The sequence below is a fragment of the Protobothrops mucrosquamatus genome, unplaced genomic scaffold, assembly GCF_001527695.2.
Source record: "Protobothrops mucrosquamatus isolate PMUCROS unplaced genomic scaffold, P.Mucros_1.0 scaffold18, whole genome shotgun sequence".
Taxonomy (NCBI): domain Eukaryota; kingdom Metazoa; phylum Chordata; class Lepidosauria; order Squamata; family Viperidae; genus Protobothrops; species Protobothrops mucrosquamatus.
In genome coordinates this window covers 415,373-438,881 of record NW_015386403.1, presented here as the reverse complement: position 1 = coordinate 438,881, position 23,509 = coordinate 415,373, and the positions used below count along the sequence as shown (strand labels likewise).

Sequence of the window (23,509 nt, the reverse complement as noted above, 5' to 3'; positions counted from 1 at the left end):
TACATCAACGCGAAGCTTCTTCTTAAGGGGCTTATGTGTCCCTGTCAGCAAAATGCTTCTGCATGACGTGCAGTAACCCACCCTGTGTTGGCTGGGGACCCTGGTACCTTTCTGAAGGAATTCTTCCCGAGGTTGCACCTGCTGGCGACCCAAAGAGATGGAGGCAATTTGGCCTTGCTTACCACATGCCCGGCAAATGGCGGAGCGGAACCGGCAGTCTGTTCACTTGTGGCGTCCACCGCATCCAAGACACTGAAGAGCTGCTGGAACCTTGTCTGGCTTTTCTCGTGGCCGTCGTGCTGCAGGCTGGTGCAGTCAGTCCACCTCTTCCTCCGGGTCCGGATCTTGAACTTCTTGGGCGTCCTTTCGATGGACGGTCGCAATTGCTGGAGCGTTTCTGGCGAGCCGCAAAGCCTTCACAGCGCCGCCTGCTGCCTCTTTAGCTGCAATTTCATGCAAGACATCTTGGAAGGTGACTTCAGCTTTGGCAAAGAATTTTTGTTGCAGCTCTCTGCTTCTAAGGCCGCAGAGGAAACGGTCTCTTAAGCGTTCTTCCAGGTCCTTGAATTCACAAGGCCTGGCAGCTTGTTTCAAGGCAGCAATGAATTCTGCAGCAGACTCCCCAGGCTTCTGGTCCCTCTACTCAAAAGCGTGCCTCCAAGCAATTACAGATAGCTTTGGATGAAAGTGATCCTTCAACATGTTCTTCAGGTCTGTGTAGGTTACAGACTCAAGCGGTGCAGGAGCTACTAAATTTTCAGCCACATCAAAAGTGTCCTGACCGCAGACACACAGCAGGGTTGCTGCCTTCAAACCATCTTCTTGAACCTGGTTAACTTGCAGATAGTTTTCCACCCGGGCCACATAAGAGTTCCAACGCTTCGGGTGAGACACGTCGAACTCTGACAACCGTCCGATCTTCAACATTGCTAGCTTCTCTTAGCCTCGCTGCACTCCGGCTGGGAAGAGGCCTGTTTGCCAAGCCCACCTCCAGTGTTTGCGTGAGTGAGTGGCAGGTGAGTGCAGATCTGGGCGATGACTTCCCGGCTTCCAGCTCTTTCGTAGAGGCTAGGTTCTTTGAGTTGTGTTCTTCTTTGCAGTGATCCCACCTTCGTCGCCACTTTTATGTATTGGGGTTTGCGGCATTGAAGCGACAGACAAATTGTTAACCAAGTTTTTCTTTTATTTATTCCATAACACTACTCAGCAAGCAAACAGGCACGCAGGCCTTTTATAGTCTCCCAAACCCAACCAATCACGAACACCTCTTTTCGTGCCTTGCGCATGCGCACAAGACCGGCGCCAACCAGTCTGGTCCTGGGCAGCTTTTAGGTTGCCCGGGACCGTTTGCAACATTTCTGGGCCTGCTGAATTACCTCAGCAGGCCCAGGACACAACAGTGAGGACAATTAACCAGTGGAACAGCTTACCTTCAGAAATCGTGGGTGCTCCATCACTGGAGATTTTTAAGAAGAGGCTAGACAGTCACCTTTCTGAAATGGTATAGGTTCTTGAGCAGAAGGCTGGACTAGAAGACCTCGAAGGTCCCTTCCTATTCTATTCTATTCTATTCTATTCTACTCTACTCTACTCTACTAAGTTTAGCATAGCATTTTTTAAAGGGTGATGCAATGTTCTTCCATTACCACTACTCCAAGGCAGATATAGTAAAATCTGCATAGTGGAGTACATCTGTCTGTGTGGCAACAAGGAAGTTGAAACCAATTTGCACATATTACATTGCAAATTTTGTAGAGACATAATTTCTATTTCTATTTTGCCTCTAATAGATAAATTACCAGGGAGATTAGACAAATTTTATATCAATTATATTCTCCAGGATTTAAAATCTATTACCTGTGAAAATTTTGTGTTGTTGCAATGAAAATAAGACAAAAATCATTAAAGTATTGTTTTAGAAAGTTCTCACTTTTACTCTGAATATTACCTTTAGATAGTTGTTCTTTTTGTATATACATTGCTAGGGATATTTATATTATTTTTTAATTTTTAAATTTATCATTGTTTAGATAATTAATGTATTAATACAGTAATATATGTATAAATTTAATACCTATATGTGATGTCTCTTTTAGTAATATACTGTATCAATTTGTTTCATTTTGTTAATGTTATTTGCTGATCAGTGACCGAATAAATAAATGCTAGTACTATTTCTATCACTACAAACACTATTATTACCAAATAAGTATTAGTCATATTTGTTTATTCTGAAATAAAAATACTTTTTTTGTAATGATTAATTATTCAATACCTATCTGAATGTTTTAAACTTCAGTAACAAAGAGGCTGTGAAATGTAATTGCTTTTCATTTTTACCTTAATCTATAAGGTTTGTTTTAGAGATGAAACTCAGATTGGAAGTTCATATAAAAAAATGTAGAATTGCCAGAAATGATTTACGAGCCATAAAGTACCCTTTCTTTGGCCATTATAACTTTGAATGATCATTAAATTGAGGGCTATCTGTACATCAAAGATCTTCTCCTTCCCAGTAGTGTTTGTTGTTGGTCTCTTATCTACTTCTTGTCTTTACTGACAATCTAGCTGCTAGACACAGAGTTTGTTTTTGTTTTTCTTTAATATTCTAACTGGCCACTTATTTTTGCATCTTCTTGTTTCTCTCCAATATAATGTCATCATGGCAAGGTGCAAGTTGAAACAACCTTATGAGCTGGAACAAAGTTGGAATTATTTATGCATTGGACAATCACAAATATCATTCAGATAGATATAAATATATATATTATTTAAACCAGTTAAGCAAAATGCATTGAAGAAAAAAAAGAAAAAGTTGGCTTAGTGCATTTAGCCTGAAATTTTCAAGTAATAAACTGAGCCTTTTTAGATTTACATGTGGTTTCAACCTTGCAGTATATTTCCAGCTGTTAAATACTATATTTAGCAAGATGGGCAGTTAAGTGTACAGCATAAAATTATGAAATGGCATCATACTGGGAAGACTACAGAAGACAGTCAATGCTAAACTGTGGAAGAGACTAGGAAATACCAATAATAGTATTTGGTACATGGACAAAGACAGACTAGTGACAAAAACATGAATTTTTTCCCATTAAAATATCCTCTATTAATTATAGATGACTGATTTAAATAAAAATTAAAAATCATTTGGAATCAAGTGGAATTTCTAATACTTACATTTCTCTATGTCAAGCAGATATTATTTTAAATTTCCGAACTACATATGTCAGCAAGTCTGGCCAAGTAATATTTGAAGCAAGATCTATTTGTATCCACTATGTGACTACCTGGTTTATCATTGATTTAATAGCTGCACTTCCTTTTGATCTTCTTTATGCTTTCAACGTCAATGTGGTAAGTATAGTTTTATGAAACTACTAAAATAACTATTACAGTATTCACCTCAAGAAATCCTTTTTGTGAATGAATGAATGTATTACTCTATGGAGGCAAATGAAAACTACACAGACCACTTGTATATGCATGTGCATATTGTGTACATTGTATTCTTGAGTGCTGGTATTTTTCTGTTCCAGATAAAATACTAGTGTTATCTGTTCTCTTTGAAATACTCAATAAACAGTCGAGGGGGGAAAACACAGTGAAAATAAAGTTAAAGCCATCCAAACAGAAAGATGAAACCATTGAAAGCTTTGAGTAAGGTACAAATAGTCCTTAACTTATGAATGTAATTCAGCCCAGAAATATACAGTAGTCATAAATTATGCTCATGTCCAATTTTACAATCTTTTTTTCTGGTTGTTCACTTCTTAAATGAATACCATGGCTGTTAAGCAAATCCATTGTCCATAATAGGAGGTTTTTTTACTGAAAACCATCAAAAGTTAATGCCCATTTCTGGCAAGAATATTCATAATTGTGAGCCAATAACTGCAGAATACTGTAAATGGTTGTAAATATGGGTCAGTTACCTTTTAACTAAAATTCAATCACATGACTGCAGGGGGGTGCAGCCATCAAAATTTCAAATCTGGATCCTACCTTTTTGAAGGGATATGTCATTACTTTGCCTAAGTAACAGTCATAAGTCAAGGACTGCCTATTTCTAATGGATACATTACATTTTTAAGCATCATGCAAACCAAAATACCTTTTGATGGATTGAACTAAAGTTAGTTACATTCATTTATGTATTGAATTATTTAGTAGTGAAAATAATTTATTTTCTTACATTAAAATAAAAAAACAGGCACTTATGATATCTAATTTTCTGTGAATTACAGAAAATCATTTTCCTTAATAATTTAGTCCCTGCCCACAATGGTCTCACTACCTCATCATCATGGGGGGGTTGTACCTGGGAGGGATGAGTAAATAAGCAAAGTGTGTGGCAAATGACTCAAAAGGAACCTTTCCTTTGGCTGCAAAGGCAACAGGGAGAAACATACATTCAGACTGGCAAGATTCTGTTAATGTAATCTTGCAATAAAGTAGAGTTAGTTCATCTGGGCCTGCAAGTCTGAAAGAATATTTCTCCCCTGTTGCCTATCTAGTTCAAGAAATTAGAAGGGTCCCTTCTGAGACATTTGCCACTCCATGTTCCTTTTGCAGCCTAAGCTTATCTTACTGTGGCTCTTTCCCTTATCTCCCATGTCATTCCCAGTTCCATTACAACAGGTGGCAATGCAGCAATAAATTTGCAAACAGCCTTTTGAAGATGCCAGAAGTTCATCATTCTGGCATGCAGGAAAAGATTTAATTCCATCTTTAAACTGGTTTCCACTCACCAACATTTAGAAAATCAATAAAATGCATTTATTTTTTCAGGCTTTTAATTGCTTAATAACTTTAGTCACAGCAGCAGCAGCAGCAGCACCTAATTATCTCAACTGATCTCAAAAAAAATAATCAGTGTTAGGTCTGTTTAGTATTTTGATTGCAGCCACCAGAAAATCCCAGAGCCATTTATTGATTTGGGAAGTTAAAAAGCAAAGGAAACAACAGAAAACTATTTCCTTATTGTTGCTAGGAAAACTATTTGTGTACTCATCAAGAACTTAGATTAACTCAAAAGGCTGTACTTTAAGTATCTGCTCATGTCTTAATTTTAATGTGTGTGTGTGTGTGTGTGTGTGTGTATAGATATAGGTGTATAGATATATTCATGTTCTGTTTTGTTCAGTTGATGATGATAGCCACTTTCAGAACTTGCTAGATTAGAAATGAAGGAAATAAATCAAATAAGTAAAATATTTTGGGGGGGAAATGTCAGTGCAGCCAGAGTATCATGAGCTATAGACTGACATATGTCTATTTTCGCAAAGATCAAATTGATTTACCCCATTAATTTTCAAATTTATACTGAAGTTATACATTCTTTTTTCCCCTTAAGGCTCAGCTAGGTGACAAAACCTAGCCAACTTCAAGTGATATGAAAATATTAAGTAATGTTTGATAGTAACTGTAAGAAAAAAATTAATCACTTGCTTAACATTGGGATGGGATAGTAATTCCATGATTTAAGTAAATTGAGATACTGATGGGATGGGAGAAAGGAAGAGATAGATCCTGGAGGAAGGTAATGATAAAATATTTCTGTATTTTACATTCTATGAATGTTTCCATGTAATCACCAGGAGTTAAGCTCAGTTTAAAATAACCTTATTTAATTTGATTGAGTATTGGCCCAAAGTCACCCAAAAAATTTTCATGCCTAAGGCAGGACTAGATCTCAAAGTATCCTAGTTTCTAGGCTAGCACCTTAATTTCTTGATTAAGTAAAATGGCCTTTTTGAGAATGGATAAGTTACACATTTCCAACAGCCAGGTTTTAATGTGTAAAATAAATTTACTCCCAATTTTATGCTGGTTTTTGATCATAACAAAGATTTGATCAATATAATTCTTTTGGCCATTCCCAATGCCTGGTGCAATGATAATTCCTCATGGATAATCTGATTCAAGAGTTTTATAATTTAACATTGCATAAACTTTTTTTACATCTGGATATTTTCCTATGAATTTACTTGGGTATATTAAAATTCTATTCTAGTATTTTAATATATATAGAATCCTATCATATGGTTCAATAACTCTCAATGCCCATCATTTTAAGTACATTTTTAGAATCCAATACCCTCTAAATACAACTTTTGATTAATCAATTTTAATCTCAAATCTGCTGATACCATTTTATTACTTTTAAGGATTTACAGCTATTGATGGAACATAATCAGACGTTCCATTTTTAGTTTATATTGGATATATCCATGTCATATTTTTAAAATGTTTTAAAATTTTTGATAAAGATATATTGTGGGACTAATTTCTGTCAAGATTTCTTTCAAATAAGAAACCATCCTAGTGCCTTAGAAGCCACCAATATCTCTGATCTATTTTAAGCTATTACAACATGCTTAACTTGAAATACTGTCACTAGAAAGACAAATTTGAAGTTGGGAAAAAATCCTTAAAATAATACTTACATAATTATTTATTTAATGTAACTATTACCTATACTACCCATACCTATGCTACCCATACTTCCAATAAAGCATTTTACCACTTATTCTTAAAGTGGAATTTATTTATTTGTCACATTTCTGTTCCACCCATCTCCCTCAACAAGGAACTCTGGGAAATGTATAATAAAATGTTAAAATATAAAACAGTAAACATTTAAGAGGAGGCAGGAGCGATTAAAATTAGTTAAAAGATGAGGGGAGGTCTTTCAGGGGACTAACCAACCTATGGCTATATGCTTCCCTGGGTTCCCCACATAAAACCATAGAGCCTTGTTTTAACTTTTTTTTTGAAGGTCAGGAAAGTGTGGACCTGTCTCACGTCAGGGGATTCCACAGGGCGTGGGCAACAACAGAGAAAACTCTCTTCCTAAATATTCATATGTTTCATTATCAAAACACAATCTGTACCACACTGAGGTCCAAAGGCTTCTCTCTTCCTACACTCATACCAATAAAACACCAATATGTTGATCCAGGAACTTGATCCCACGACCTATATAGGGATAAATTACTTTATAATGAAGCCTATATAGGATAACATTCTACCAGATTTTTATCCCACATACTTATGGCTGATAAAATATAAGCCCGATAATATTTTTGTAAATCCAATAAATTAAAGCCACCCTCCTCAAAATATCAGTTTAGCTAATGACATTTTTGGTGGGCTATTATCCCAAACAAACTGAAGAAAAATATATATTTGAACTTAGTATTGGGGTGTCTTAAAGAACATAAATCAGATAAAGGACAATCTGCATCTTAATAGCATTAATTTTGCCCTACAGCCATAATAGGATTTTAATCCATTTATTTACACTCAGTTCATTTTTTTCTAAAAGTTTCAAAATGTTTGTTTCCATGTATTAATAAATATTTTTGGAAACATGTAGCCCGGGTATGTAATATACTCAGTAGAAATAATACAATTCAACTCTTTATATAACTGTTAATATGTTGGAAGGAAGAAAACAAGATTTATACCAGATATTTTACAAAAAGAATACTTTCCAAATACTGTATTTCCCATGTAAAATTAAGCAGAGAAGCAGAATATTTATCCAAAATTGCTAAACCTCACCAGAATGTGGGGAAAAAAATATTCATACCTTATCATATCAGTAATACCAAAATAATGTCCAAAGCTTGCCTTATACTAAAAGCAAAGATTCAAGAAAAGAAAGTCAATAACAAGCAACTCTGCTAACTGCCACATTGTAACTCAAAAAAGTCTGAGATTATTCATTCTGTTATGACCAGAGTTGCAAATAATATCTGAAGCCCAGGTATGTAATGTACTCAAATCAATGGACAAAATCCATTGGAGAACCAAATTATAATTATCACTTGCTGTGAAAATGTATTCCGAATCAAATCAAATGCCTTTTCTATGTGAGGAGATTCTAGTACAGCAGAGTCCAAACCCAGGCTTGAGAAAGTGGATTATACATAAGAAAATGTCGGCCATCACCAAGTCAATAAGACAGTTAGAATCTTAATTATTAATTATTTAAATAGACCTACAATTAGGACAAGATTTAGGATCTTTCCTTGGTTTTAAAAAGCAGCCTTATTTAAATATTATAAAATGATGGAGGCTCTTTAACAGTCTTCAAGAATTAATCATATATTGCCAAAATTTTCAATCACTTGGTATGGTTCCACTGAAAACCATCCAGCCTAAGAGTTTTACCATTTTGCAATGCCTGTATCAAATCAAATATTGCCAGAAGTGACAGTATTATTCACCACAAAAGTTTTTAAATTCCCTGAGTTAGTGATGCATTTTCCTGAGACAATTATGAATACAAAATTTCCCTTTCAAGATCTGCACAGTTTGGATCAGGCATAAAGGGTAACAGCCTCCTATGTGGAAAAAAGGTAAAGATGATTCTTGCCCCATGAGGTCAAATGATCAACACTTATCATTCTCCCCTGCTGTTTTCATCTAGAGAACACAGTTGCATTTTTATTGAAATTAAAAGTTAGAAAAGTCACTAGTGTAGGAAGCAGCTTTTTAGAGCATGTCTTCATTTAATGACTTCTAAAAAAAAATCTATTCTATTCTTTCATTTTATTGTAAATTTTTCATACTGTGAGCTGCCCAGAATCATTAAGAATCAGGTGGCATACAAATTTAACAAATTATTATTGTTGCATATTGTTATATGCCTTGTAAGCAGATTTGTGGGTCTTTTAAAAGCATTTATATTGGGTGGCAGTGGGAGAGAGAGAGAAACTATTCACTGATTTTACCCTTCTTGATTCAGTGTTCTGTTTATTATAGTTAAAGCAAGGTTTCCTAGAGTCTGCCTCTTGTAGTGAGGTACAGACAGAATCTAAGGAAAATCCAGGAAACAATCTTTGAGTAGAAGACAAAAAAAAAGTCTTAATGTAATCTAAAAATCCCAACATCAAAATGAACAATGAAAATAATGCAATGAAACTTTGTTTACAATGACCATGTACAATTAAAATATTGGGGGGGGGGTTCTTCTACTCAATCATGTCTGGTTCTTGGAGATTGCCTGGCCAATTCCTTGCAGTTTTCTTGGCAAGGTTTTTCAGAGGGAGTGACTGGCCCAAATTCACCCAGCTGGCTTTGTGCCTAAAGTGGGACTAGAACTCACAATCTCCTGGTTTCTAACTTGATACCTTAACTACTACCCAAGCTGGCTCTCACACTAACTTTATAGCACACTAAAAGATACTATGGCAAAATGTTTAGGAACTCCTGAGATGAAGACTGAATTGAAGGGGAGCTACATTTCTCTAACAGTTATATCAGAACTAAAAACAGTCCTCACCTTCCAATATATCCAACTTATAGCAACAGAATCAAACCATTTGCCTTTATAGAATGTGCTGATTCTGCTAATAGTTGAGGGGTTTCATTGTTTTGTTTTGTTTTTTGCCCTTTCTGAGGTCAGAATGTAATTTTATCTGATTTTCCTGATATAAAAGTATGAAATATTATTTTAAATGCAATCCTTGGTTGAGGAAGATTACCTTGCTTACTGACTGCCTCATTCAACAACCATTTGAATCACCCCAGTGCCATGATTTCTCTTTTTTTAACATTTTATTAAGATGTAAAGTAAAATACAAAATACAAAGCAAATAGTAGGACACAATGGGGAGGAAAAAGGGAGAAGAAAGTGAGGAAAGGGGAGGAAAAAGAAAAAAAAGAGATTGACTTCCGACATCCCCTGTTGCAGTAGAATAAAGTATTAATGCTGAGTCTTAACTTTTTATTTTTTTCACAATAGAAAAAACTAGCCATTTCTGTAACAACAAATCAATCTAATCAGTGAAACCCAAAATCAAAGTTTCATTCTTTTCCACCTCAAGCACAAAGTCCAGAAGCGGTCTCCACATAGAAAGGAAGGTTCTTGTATTCTTTTCTTTAATCAAAACAGTCATTTTTGCCATCTCTGCTAACTCCACCAGCTTCTGTAGCCATTTGTCCATAGTGGGAATCGAAATGTCTTTCCATTTTTGTGCATACAGTAGTTTTGCTGCCGTCAACATATACAGGATCAAAGTTCCGAATTTTTTCCCCAAGGTTTTTTCCATTAAACCAAAATAAAAGTTTCTGGTTTCATGCTTATTTTTACTTTAAGGATCTTCTGTATCAAAATGTGAATCCTTCTCCAATATTTCTTTGCTTTATCACATGTCCACTCTAAATGATAAAAAGTCCCTTCTTTACCTTTACATTTCCAACATTCATTTGAAGTACCATTATACATTCTAAATAACTTGTTTGGTGTTAAATACCAGCAATACATCATCTTGTAGAAATTTTCTTTTAAGTTGTAATTCAATGTAAATTTTAAACTTTTCATCCACATATTTTCTCATTGTTTCAGCATTCCTTGCCCATTGTATCATGCAATGTTTTACATGTTCACTTTCCAAATTCAATTTCAATAGCATTTTATAAGCCATAATAATAATAATAATAATAATAATAATAATAATAATAATAATAATAATAATAATAATAATAATAATAATAATAAAGTTGGAAGGGACCTTGGAGGTCATCTAGTCCAACCCTCTGCCCAGGCAGGAAACCCTATACCATTTCAGACAAATGGCTGTCCAATATATTCGTCACTGCCACACAATAATGTTTCCAATTCATTTTTAATGAAATCAAATCCAAAACAAAATCTTTAAATCTTTCTTTCAGTTGTTGGTATGTAAACCAATGACAAACATAACCCTCTGATTCTAACTCTTCCCTTGATAAGGATAAGGTCACCTGAGTTGAAAAGTATTATTTTACCGTAGGTCCACCAGTCCTGTTTCACAACCATTTCTTTTCTTTAAAAAAGCTTCCTGTGGGGATACCCAAAGAGGCAACTTTGTGGAGAAACTTGTTTTGTACGTCTAACAAAGTGATTATTAAAATCAACATTAACTTTAACTTTATCATACCATAAATAACCGTGCCATCCAAACCTTAGTTCATCATCTTCCAAATCAAGTAGCCTCTTGTTCTGGAGGTTCACCCACTCTTTTAACCAGGCCAGGCAACGTGCATCAAAATACAGTTTCAAATCTGGTAAACCCAAAGCCCCTCTTTCCTTAGCATCTTGCAATAACTTATATCTGATTCTTGGTTTCTTCCCTGGCCATATGAACTTGAAAATATCCCTTTGCCACTGTTTGAATGGGACATCAGTTGCAAGTAGTATAGGGGGTACCTTGCTCAATAATAGTAACTGTGAGAGGGACCTCGGAGTCCTAGTGGACAATCACCTAAATATGAGCCAGCAGTGTGCTGCAGCTGCCAAAAAGGCCAACACAGTGCTGGGCTTCATTAACAGAGGGATAGAATCAAGATCACATGAAGTGTTAATACCACTTTGCAATGCCTTGGTAAGGCCACACTTGGAATACTGCATCCAGTTTTGGTCACCACGATGTAAAAAAGATGTTGAGATTTTAGAAAAAATACAGAGAAGAGCAAAAAAGATGATTAGGGGACTGGAGGCTAAAGCATATAAGGAACGGCTGCTGGAATTGGGTATGTCTAGTTTAATGAAGAGAAGGACGAGGGGGGACATGATAACAGTGTTCCAATATCTCAGGGGCTGCCACAAAGAAGAGGGAGTCAAGCTATTTTCCAAAGCGCCTGAAGGCAGGACAAGAAGCAACGGGTGGAAACTAATCAAGGAGAGAAGCAACCTAGAACTAAGGAGAAACTTTCTGACAGTTCGAACAATTAACCAGTGGAACAACCTGCCTCCAGAAGTGGTGAATGCTCCAACACTGGAAATTTTTAAGAAGAGACTGGACAGCCATTTGTCCAAAATGGTATAGGGCAGTGGTGGCAACCCTATGGCACGCATGCCAGAGGCGGCACTCAGAGCCCTCTCTGTGGGCACGCGTGCCATGCCCCAGAGATGGCACCGTCCCTCTTCAAACAGCCGCCCGCTAACTCACCAAGGTCCCATGTGGCCGGATGCATCCCAGCACGACTGGTTTCCCTCCCCCCCCCACCCTGCCTCGCCTCACCCCACAGGACGAGCCTCCTGCCCACTGCCCACCTGCCAGAGACCCCCTGGATCTCCCCCAACCCTGCCCGGCCCCCACAGGCATCCCTCGCCACAAGGAACGTCGAGGTGACCATGCCCACCTTGGCCACACCCACCCAGTCTGCCATGACTACCACAGCCACGCCCACCCAGTGGGCCACGCCCACCTGGCACCCGGTGATAAATAAGTGGGTTTTGGATTGCAGTTTGGGCACTCGGTCTCTAAAAGGTTCGCCATCACTGGTATAGGGTTTCCTGTCTGAGCAGGGGATTGGACTAGATGACCTCCAAGATCCCTTCTGACATTATTATTATTATTATTATTATTATTATTATTATTATTATTATTATTATTATTATTATTATTATGTATTGGTAATGTCTGGAACAGAAAAAGCATCTTTGGTACCTCAATGCCTTGATTTCATTTATTTTCTGTTACTTATTGTTAGACTTTCTCTTTCCTTCTTAGAGTGAACATGAACACAGCATGAATCATGTTTTGAATGTGGTGAATAGGAAGCTGATTTAGAGTGACGGGAATTGATTTCTAGATGAGCTTGATAGGTAATCTTTTCCAATCAAGGATTGCTTCCATATTCAACAAGCAGCATCCAAACCATAACAACATGGAAAGAAAATAATAAGCATACAGTGACATTATCGCACAAAAATCACTCATTAGATATTTGTATTTCAACAGATGATGCAAATGCATAGTTATGGTATTTGAAGGATGATAACACACCCATTTCATAAATGGCCTTTTTTGTGACATACTCATCTACAAAGCCCCACTCCTTCTCTATATCAAAATTGACCTCTAATCTATGGTCTTTTTACAAGATCCGTGTAACAAACTGTGGAATGTTACCTATTTTATTCCCTTTTATTTAATCCTTTGTTCATGTCCCTCCATATAAATTAAAAATCCTGCAATTAGTAGAATAGGTTCTTGCCTGTAAAACTATGCTATGATGCTGGGACTGCATGGCTATTAGTTGCTTTTGTCTTACGTCATTTTTGCTTGAAAAGTTTAACCTAACTGATCAAACTTGATGAACCAGAAAATGAAGTTCAGCAGGTCTTGTATTTGTGAGCGTATCAAATCCAGCCAGGCAGGAGAGACAAATGCTGACTCTTCCTCTTCTTATCTTGTCAAATATATGGTTGTGAAAATGTGCTTCTAAATGTGTTTCAAAACTTATGGGAAGTGACAGAACAATGAAAGCAAAGAAAAAGCTTTGGGAATGAATAAAAAGAAATTAGACTTGATTTATTACAGTCATTTACAAAATTGCCATCATTATGTTTATAAGTTGGGGGTTTTAGTTTGGTCTACTGCAGAAATAATGAAAATTAAATTAACTTCATTGAAGTATATAGAGTCCCATCTTATCACTAGATTTCCTTCTCTTCCTTTTCTATTGCATCTTTTAGATTATAATATAATATAATCTATTTATTGAATAGCAGACAAGCTGTTTTAGTACATGTAAAAGGAAATGGGCAACCTACTCATAGTTACATCCCACAATCCCCCACATTTTTGCTTTATTATATTGGTGGAAGGATGTTCACCTTAGAGGTCCCTGTGACCACTATTTGCAAAAATCATCAACACTGTTTTCCACCAAATTGAGGAAAACTGTATAGTGTATAGTGTACCCATGACCCATGGGTACACTGTATAGTGTATAGTGTACCCATGACCCATGAAATAAGATTACCACTTATTGCCTTAAGTGAAAGTCACAAATCAGGTGGGGAAAAAATATCATGCAACTCTATATGTACTAATCTGCCACTTACCAGCATCTTTGGAAACAGAAAATCTCGAAAGAAGGACAGTAATGTAGGCTTAGCCCATCAAAAGATTCTTCAATTTTTATTTATGTATAAAAATTCAGGATGTTATGTTGAGGACAACGTCTGTATCTTTTTTCAAATTGTACTAAGTGTACATAAATTTGTGTATGTATTCAGAACAAAGCAAGAACCATTGGGATCAGAATTGTTTTCTAGCCACTAGGGAATGGTATGTCAACAGTAGCAGTTCCTCACTCTTTTTTCAATGACTACATTAACCCACTTTTTCTTGTTTTTTTTAATGCAATATTTACATTTCCCCTTAGTTTTGGTATTGTTTAAAAGAAGCAAATAGAAGGCATTCATGTTATAAAAAGACAATATCAATTTTTAAATATAGTTGATGTTCATCCTAAATGATAATATATGCCTGACTGAAAATAAGTTGGCCAATTTTATTCCATTTGGAAATGCATCTCTAACATGATCTCATTTTCTTGCATGTTTAGGTATCAATTGTTCACCTTCTCAAGACTGTACGCTTACTGCGCCTTTTACGTCTACTTCAAAAATTGGATCGTTATTCCCAGCACAGTACAATTGTTCTGACATTGCTGATGTCTATGTTTGCATTGCTGGCTCACTGGATGGCTTGTATTTGGTATGTCATTGGAAAGAAGGAAATGGAAAGAAAACCACTGACATGGGACATAGGTAAAGATGAGCTTTTTAACATTGAAAATTGAAAAATTGCACTCTAAAGATTAGAAAATTACAGTTTTGCAGAAGCATGTGGACGTTATTAAAGGCATACTGTAGCCTCATTGATTTTCTGCTAGAGTTGAGTAGGCCCCCTAATCATGCAACATTTCAGGCTTTCAGTAAGAACAGAGATACTCAGATCAATATACCTAATGTGCTCCTACAGTCTTCTAAGTTGGTACACAATTGTTTTAGCTTTAGAGGCAGAAATTGCAGCCATTTCCATCTATGCACTCTGCAGCAGCCTAAAGCAGCTTTGTATTGTATCTCCAACAAATTCTTCATTTTCAGGAAATCTTTCTTCATCATTGCTCTGGATTTCTGGTCCTAAGCAGATTTATTGAGAGAAATAATATTTTGTTGATCCTCGTTAATAATATATTGAGGTTGACAAAAATGAAGATAATCACAGATTGTATTCAAAGTGTTTGGAAGAACTGACTTCATGCCCAGTTATGGGGCAGAAATAGCATTAGTTGCATTTGTTGATGAGCTCTGATGAGAGTGGAATAGGGATAGTGCATCTGCCTTTGCTCTCCTGGACAGCTCAACAGCCTTCAATATCCTCAGCCATAGTATCCTTTTTGGTCAGTTGTGGGGCTTAGGGTTGGGTGGTACAGTCTTCTGCTGGTTTGATTCTTTTCTCCGTGGCTGGTCCCAATTAGTGTTGATAGAGAATGAGAGGTTCAGTTCACTTCTTGGGCATGCTACAGGGTTCAGTATTCTCTCCACCTTTTTTAACATCTACATGAAGCTGCTAGTTGAGAACCTCCATCACCATGGGATGAGGTACCATCAGTTTACTGATGATAGTCAAGTTTAAATCTCCACCCCACCAGTGACATAAATGAAGCTGTCACTGCCCTCTCATGCTGCCTGAAGGCTGTGGAGGTCTGGATGGGAGACAACAGGCTTTGACTGAACCCTGGCAAGATGGAGTGACTTTGAGTGGGGAACTTTAGGATTTTGGACTTTAATATCTTTAGTTCTAGATGGGGTTGCACTACCCCAGCTGGAGCCAGTGTGGAACTCCTGGATTTGCAACTCCTGCTCAAAAAGCAGGTGGCAGTTATGCTAATAGAGTCTTTGCGCAACTTTGCATTGTGCATCAGATGCATCTTTTTCTGGATCAGGAGTCCCTCCATTCAGTCAGTCAAGCCCTGGTCATTTCATGCTTGGATTATTGCAATGTGCTCTACATGGAACTACCTTTGAATAGAATTCAGAAGCTACCACTGTTCTGTGAGCTGCACTGGTTGCCAGTTTGTTTTTTGGTCCAGTTCAGTCCAGTTGGTTCTTACCTTTAAAGCCCTTCATGGCATGGGTCCAGGATATCTGAGGCATTGTCTCATCCCAATGGGTTTGGCCCCACCCTATCTGTGTCAGCAGAAGGGGTATGCTGTGTACCCCATTAGTTAAGGCATTACAGCTGGCAGAATCCAGGAGAAGAGCCTTTTCTGCCATGAGTCCTATCCTCTGGAATATCATGTCCCTGAAGTGAGATCCACACCCATCCTTTTGACTTTTCTGAAGATCTGACTTTGCTAACTGGCATTGGCCCCAATGAGGGCATGTCATTCTGGAAGTAGTTAATGGACTGATAAAACCCCTTCTCCTTCACATACACATTTTGTTCCCTTCCCTCTATCTTTCTCTATTTTAACTCAATTTTAGTGTTAATATTTATTGTTTTAATGTTTAAAATATTTTATCTTGTTTTAATTGATTGTAAGAGGTGGGTGATATATAAGTAATAAAATAAATAAACTATAAATAATAAGTCTATTCTAAAATAATGTAATCTTGGATATTAATTGATTGATTATGTGCCATTAAGTAGATATCAGCTCTTAGCAACCACAAGGAGTTTCTTCAGGTGGATCTGTCTCATCCTTGTCCAACAACTTTGTCTTCTAACAATGAACCCATTGTCACTGTAACTGGATTCATCCAACTTGCTGCAGGTCATTCTTTCGTCTCTTTCCCAGCATTATAGGCTTTTCCAAAGAGCTAGATATTTGCATAATGCATTTCAAGTATATGTCTATGGAGATTCTCAGTCATCCAGGTCAACATTGTCTCACATGTGGTTTTTCAAAAAGCAACTGGACTGTTTTTTCCTGAGAAAGAAGACATTTTGCTTCTCATCAGTTCTGGCAGGATGGTAGGGGCGATGGAAGAATTAGTTCTGACAGGATGGGGAAAGGGGGGAGAGGTTGGAAGGATCATATTTCTTTGTAGTTATCTGGCCATTAGCATTCTCCCTGAGAGCTCTGGAGCCACTTGGGGATTAATCTGTGCCCTCAGGGTCATCTGTGTCAAGTGGGAGTGGAATCTTCTTGAAACTGCTAAAAAGACTGTGTTGTGGACAGGAGATAGGTGGTGTCTTATCCCTCCCCCTCTATTGAGAAAAGTTGCTCAATGTTAATATAAATAGCCTCTTTTACTCCTCTTTCTGACCAATGGTCCTGTCTATCCAGAATGTGGGCTTTGTTGTCTTCAAAAGAATTTGTCTTTCAAATTCAGATGGACTGCTGAATCTTGTCCTGATGTTGTGCCATGCATTTGTGAAGTGGTTGTTTTGTTTCACCAATGTACAGATCTGCACATGTCTCATTGAATTTTATTGCATGTACAGTATCATATTGTTCAGTCTGTGTCTGGGTGTTTTTATCCTTGGGGTGGACAAGCTTCTGTTTCAAGTATAATTTGAGTATGATCATATGGTCTTCAACTGAGAACTCTAGATTAATTTATTTGATTATTTGTTTTTTTAAATTTTCTTTGCTTTCCCTGATGTTTTAAGGAGTCTTCTGCAATATTCAAATCAAAAGTATCGATACTCTTTCTGTCCTGCTTCTTCAAAGTCAACTTTGACTTCTATAGTGTGTCCAGGGAAAAGCATTGCACCCATCATTCTAAACTTTATGAGTAAAGACACATCCTAGCACCTGAATATCTTTTCCAACCCCTTTGTAGCTACTCTACAAAGTACTAGTCTAGTGTGTATTTTTTATTATTGCTTACTGCTAATAGTTTATCATAAAAGGGAAAAGATGTCCCCAATTTCAGAGTAATTGTGAATTCTAAGAGTGGTTATGAATCTGTTGTCATTTTTTTTATCTTCGTTATATTTCATTTTAGTTCATTTTGTGATGGTATTCCTTGCGGATCTTCTGCAATTTCAGTAATGTCATTAGCATAGCACAGGTTATTGAGGGTTTTTTCCTCCAGTCTTAAAATCATGGTCCTCTTCTTCCAATCCAGCTTCCCACAATCTACGGTATATTCCACCTGTTAGTTTGAATAAATAAGAAGAAATTGTATAGCCTTGTATCATTGTTTTGTCAAACTGAAACCAGTGTTCTTCACCATATTCTGTCCATATTATGGTTTCTGATCTTCATGTAGATTTTAGATGAGAACAATGAAATGTTCTCATTTTTCTCAGCATATTCCCTAACATGACATAATCAACGCAAGCAAAGGACTTTCTATAATCAATAAAACACATGCTGATTTCTTTTTGCTTTTCTTTGACTTTATCAGTTATACATTATAACTCTAGAATATTACTGAATCAATTTTAGAAATCTCATTTTCAATTAGAAATATGTCAAAATTAAGTTAAATGCAGTCATTAGGCAAACTTTAATCCCTGTTTGAAAGACTGAAGACAGTGCCAGATGTCTCCTATATGTGAAATACTTATCTCAAAAATCTGTTGCAATGTTAGCTTCTATTCTTTTGGTGGTTCTCACAATCTGAATTTTAAAGTTGTTGGTTTTTTTTAATTAAATATTCATAATTTGATTCTTTTTGGTGTTTTATTCAAAAGGAAATATGTAACAGCATCCATTTTTCTGTCTGTTGATCTTTCCTGTCCTTTTAAGTAGGTATCTGGTTTATTCAAGAGGGACATTGTATTCATAAGATAGACAAAAGCAGTATAATAAGAATGTAATGTACCAATTAAATGTAAACATACGGCCAGAATCTGAAAATAACATTTAACACAGCACAGTACTTAAGCAAAATGGTTCAGTTGAGATCTGCCTATGTGGGACTGATTGGGATAGATTGCAGGGGTGACACCGAAATATAATTTTATCATATTTTATCTATATTTTAAATTATTGTATTTTATTCCAACTTCATTTTACACTGTATTTTATTCCAATTTCATTTTATTTTATTCCCATTTCATTTTAAAGGGCTAATAAATAAATAAATTAATTAAATGCAAACACATGGCAAACATCTGCAATCTAAGAATTACATGAAAGAGATTTAAAATAGAATTCTATTATGATGCTTACTTGTGTCACATTGATTTAACAGAAAGATAGATTAAAATCTTTAATATTTTATAGTATAGAGTGATGCAGTTATGACGGCTTTCTAAATAATTTTGTGAATGTGTTATGAAAGGCAACAACAAAAACAACAACAACAACAACAATAATAATAATAAAGTTGGAAGGGACCTTGGAGGTCATCTAGTCCAACCTCCTGCTCAGGCAGGAAACCCTATACCATTTCAGACAAATGACTGTCCAGTCTCTTCTTAAAAACTTCCAGTGTTGGAGCATTCACCACTTCTGGAGGCAGGTTGTTCCACTGGTTAATTGTTCTAACTGTCAGGAAGTTTCTCCTTAGTTCTAGGTTGCTTCTCTGCTTGATTAGTTTCCATCCGTTGCTTCTTGTCCTGCCTTCAGGCGCTTTGGAGAATAGCTTGACTCCCTCTTGTTTGTGGCAACCCCTGAGATATTGGAACACTGCTATCATGTCCCCCGCTCGTCCTTCTCTTCATTAAACTAGACATACCCAATTCTAGCAACCGTTCCTTATACTGTATGTTTTAGCCTCCAGACCTCTAATCATCTTTGTTGCTCTTCTCTGTACTCTTTCTAGAGTCTCAATATCTTTTTTACATCGTGTTGTTTTTTACATCTGTTATTTATATTTTGAGGTATTATATGTTTTTATGTAAAATATTTTACAAATATTGATAATTAATCTGGCGTTACTGGGTTTATATTTTTGTTGAATAAACATATTGAGAACTAATAAAAATTACAGCACCATTGCACCAAATTTAAGATTTATTTAAAATAATTTATTTTAAGCAGAGCACTCTGAAGAGTTGATTAGAAGGGAATCCAAAAGATTGTTTGTTATTCTAAGCTTCTCATCAACATCATTCTGTTAACAATGAGCTTTTGATTCCATACTAGGAACTAATGCTTTTTGACTTTCATGGGCCTTTTTTAAAAAAAAACTGTAAACAGAGATATTGGTTTGTATAATATATACAATTGACAAATACACTCTAGAGTCTATAAATTTCATTTTGTTCCTTGCAAAATTATTTATTGTATTTATTTATATCATGCATTTATTGTTTTTAGAAATAGTAAAAGTAATATAGTTGTAAGGGACCTTGGAGGTCATCTAGTCCAACCCCCTGCTCAGGCAGGAAACCCTATACCATTTCAGACAAGTGGCTGTCTTCTTAAAAACTTCCAGTGTTGGAGCATTCACCGCTTCTGGAGGCAGATTGATTAGTTTCCATCCGCTGCTTCTTGTCCTGCCTTTGGAGAATAGTTTGACTCCCTCTTCTTTGTAGCAACCCCTAAGATATGGAACCCTGCTATTATGTCACACAACCACCCCCCAACCTTCTGTTCATTAAACTAGACATACCCAATTCCAGCAACCTTTCCTTATATGTTTTAGCCTCCAGTCCCCTAATCAGTGGTGGGATTCAGCCAGTTCGCATCAGTTCGGCAGAACCGGTAGCTAATTTTTTGTTGCCCAGGTCCAAAATGGACTTCCAGTAGCGGCATCCACACAGAGAACTGGTTGTCAAGATCCTCCTGTATCTTAAGCCTATCTTCTGGACTGTTAGCTATTCCTGTCAGCTTGGTGTTGTCTGCAAATTTGATGAGTTCCCCATATATCCCCTCATCCAAATCGTTGATGAAGATGTTGAAGAGCACTAGGCTCAGAGCAGAGCCCTGGGGCACTCCACTATACATGTAGATGCAGTTCCATTGAGGACCACACACTGAGTATGGCCGGTCAGCCATCTACAAATCCATCTGGTGGTGATGCTGTCTAAGCCACATTTTCTATCTTATCAAGTAGTAGGTTATGGTCTACTTTATCAAATGCCTTATTGAAATCCAAATAAATTATATCCGTAGCATTCCTCTGGTCCACTAACTTTGTTACCTGATCAAAGAATGCAATGAGATTTGTCTGGCATGATCTGTTTTTGACAAACCCATGTTGGCTTTTGGAAATGACTTTGTTTGCCTCTAGGTGTTCACTGATTCGTTGCTTGATTATCTTATGTTATCAAGAGATGAACTCAAGGTGATGAACATATCCAACACACCTTCCTCCTCCTATTTTCCTACTGAGAGAGAGTGACTGGCCCAAACTTACCCAGTTGATTTCATGGCTAAGGCAGGACTTTAACTCATGATGTCCTGTTTTCTAGCCTTAACCATTAGACCAAGTTGGCTCTCTGTGAAATTATGCCTATAGGTTGTCATCAGTTTCAAAAATAAATGATTTGTCCTTTACTTTTTATACCTCCTTTCCTTGAAGGTCATTAAGACAAAATAACATTATTTTATACTGCTAGAGTTTTGGTTAAACATATGATCTGCTTTCAACACTAATTTTAATGGCAAAGCTTCTATTTTATCATACTACTGTATACATTGTAACTTTTGAAAAGATGTTTTTGAAATTAGAAAAAAAATATCTCTGGATTCTTAGGAGTATAACTATATGCCTTTAGATCTGTGCCAGTCAGTGAATTTATTATTTGGAAAATGTTCTTTGCTAGTAACTATATTCTGTAAACTAGAACATCACGATCTTTTTTAAAATGGACAGCCATGGAAAGCAGGTTAATGTGAGGTCAAAGAGTTAAGAAACTCTTTCCTTGGGATCAGCAAAGCTGCCAGAAATAATTTGTATAATGTCTTATAATTTCACCACCAGCTTTTTTTCTTTCTTTTTTTTTTTAGAAAAAGGTTTTTTAGGAGCTCACCCTGAATAATGTTGGGTATGTAGAGATTACAGAAGGATACATTTCAGAAGAATTACACAAATATCTGCACTAAGACCTACTTTTCTGAAATATTGTAGTTTTTGATACAGTTATCAATATATCCTCTATACTTGATGGTTTCTTTTTGATCTTTAAATGATTAATTCTATTAAACTTATTTTTAATTTGCCTGTCTGATTCTATAATACTGACAGTCCCATACACCCTTATTTATCTATTGATGCCAGTGGGACTTCCTTCTAAGAGTGTGTATGCATGTGTTATATACACACACACTCTTATGTTGTAAATTTATAATGCTCCTTACACCTATTCTGTCAAGATCCTCAGGACCTCAGCTAGGCTAAATTTCTTTCGATAAGCATTATCATCACATACATCATATCCTGAGAATACTGACAGAAAGATTTTAATGGCTAGAAAGTTGTCCCAGGTGAATGCTAGTACAATGTGAAGCATTCATCATTCTCTTCATTAGTACTTCTGCCGTCACCAGATATTCTTGTCAGCAATTCTGAGGAGGCATTTTGAATACATCCTTGAGGGCATGCACTTGTCTCTCTATCACTATTAAAATTCAATCTTCCCAGCCCCCAACCCAACCCCTTGTCCTCAAAATAATAACCTGATTAAGCATATCCAGCAAAGCAAGAGAAATTATATCATTATACTGTTTTAAAATATGGATTTCAAATATAAAACCCACAAATCAGCCTCACAGAAACCTGAAATTTAATCTAGTTCAACTGTTATCTTTTCAGATTACTGATGCATACAAAAATTGGAATTCAGTAATGTGGGTCTGGTTAGATAAAGAAAAACTTGTCTCTTCCTGTGTAACATATAAGGATATAATAGTGCATTCGTCTATATTTAGAGCTGATTTTCAGGTTCATAAAATGCATGGTATATATGTTTGTAATTCCTGTATTATTGGAGAACTGCAAGATTTATTATCCATTCACACCCAAACTCACTGATTATGAAGATTTGGCTTATAAGCCTAAGCTTCTCTTCAAGTGTTTTTAAATATGCACATTATTGCAGGAAGGCCATTGACTAATCTGTTTCCAAAATGTCCAATAATTCCTGGAATGCTGAGCCATTTAAATGAGATGCCAACTGATGGGTGATTTTGGATGTCAGACTTCCCAGATAGACCAGAGAAGAAACATAGTCAGTGAGTTAATCTTCTTTATTGAACAGAATCTTGCAAGTGGAAAGATACAAATCTCCCAACATCTCATTTTACAGCCTGATAAATTAGGGTGGTTCCCTTCTAAGTTTCTTTTTCTGTCTGTTATGCAGCTATAGGCTTCCTCCCCCTTAACTGATTTCTCCCTAGACAGCATTTCCACCCTGTTCTCATTTCCCAAGATCATTCCCACATATCAATATGGGACAGTCACCGTGTTATCTCCAAACTCACCTCAAGAAATTTTTCTGGAGAGAATAGGAAGAGAAAGAATATGTGCCACTTTAAGTTGTATAAAATAAAGGTACAATGTAAATCAAATTTATTGATTTTTTTCTCCTTAACATATCTCATGCTATAAGATTGAGGTTTTGTGACATAATTGTGGAAAATGGAATTCATAAAGTTATTGGTTAGAATTATTGCTTATTAAGATTTATATTTAATTAATTGAGTTAGGCATCAATCTGGCAATTTCAAGAAACAAAAACAGAATGGTTTTACTTTTTCAATAAGATGGGAACCATACATGGATTCAAGAAAATTTATCTATGAAGATTGGAGATCTTATAGCTATTTTCAGAATACTAATTATGACTCAATAATATACCCATTA

At 36.3% G+C, this 23,509-nt stretch overlaps 1 protein-coding gene across 1 annotated transcript in view; it reads left to right on the top strand.

Annotated features, from left to right (window-relative positions):
- Positions 1 to 23,509, top strand: part of KCNH8 (potassium voltage-gated channel subfamily H member 8) — a 189,003-nt gene that overhangs the window by 119,900 nt on the left and 45,594 nt on the right. Inside the window, exons 6-7 of the mRNA XM_015810734.1 lie at positions 3,200 to 3,357; positions 14,356 to 14,560. Coding sequence (XP_015666220.1) covers positions 3,200 to 3,357; positions 14,356 to 14,560 — 363 coding nt within the window. The remainder of the gene's footprint in view (positions 1 to 3,199; positions 3,358 to 14,355; positions 14,561 to 23,509) is intronic.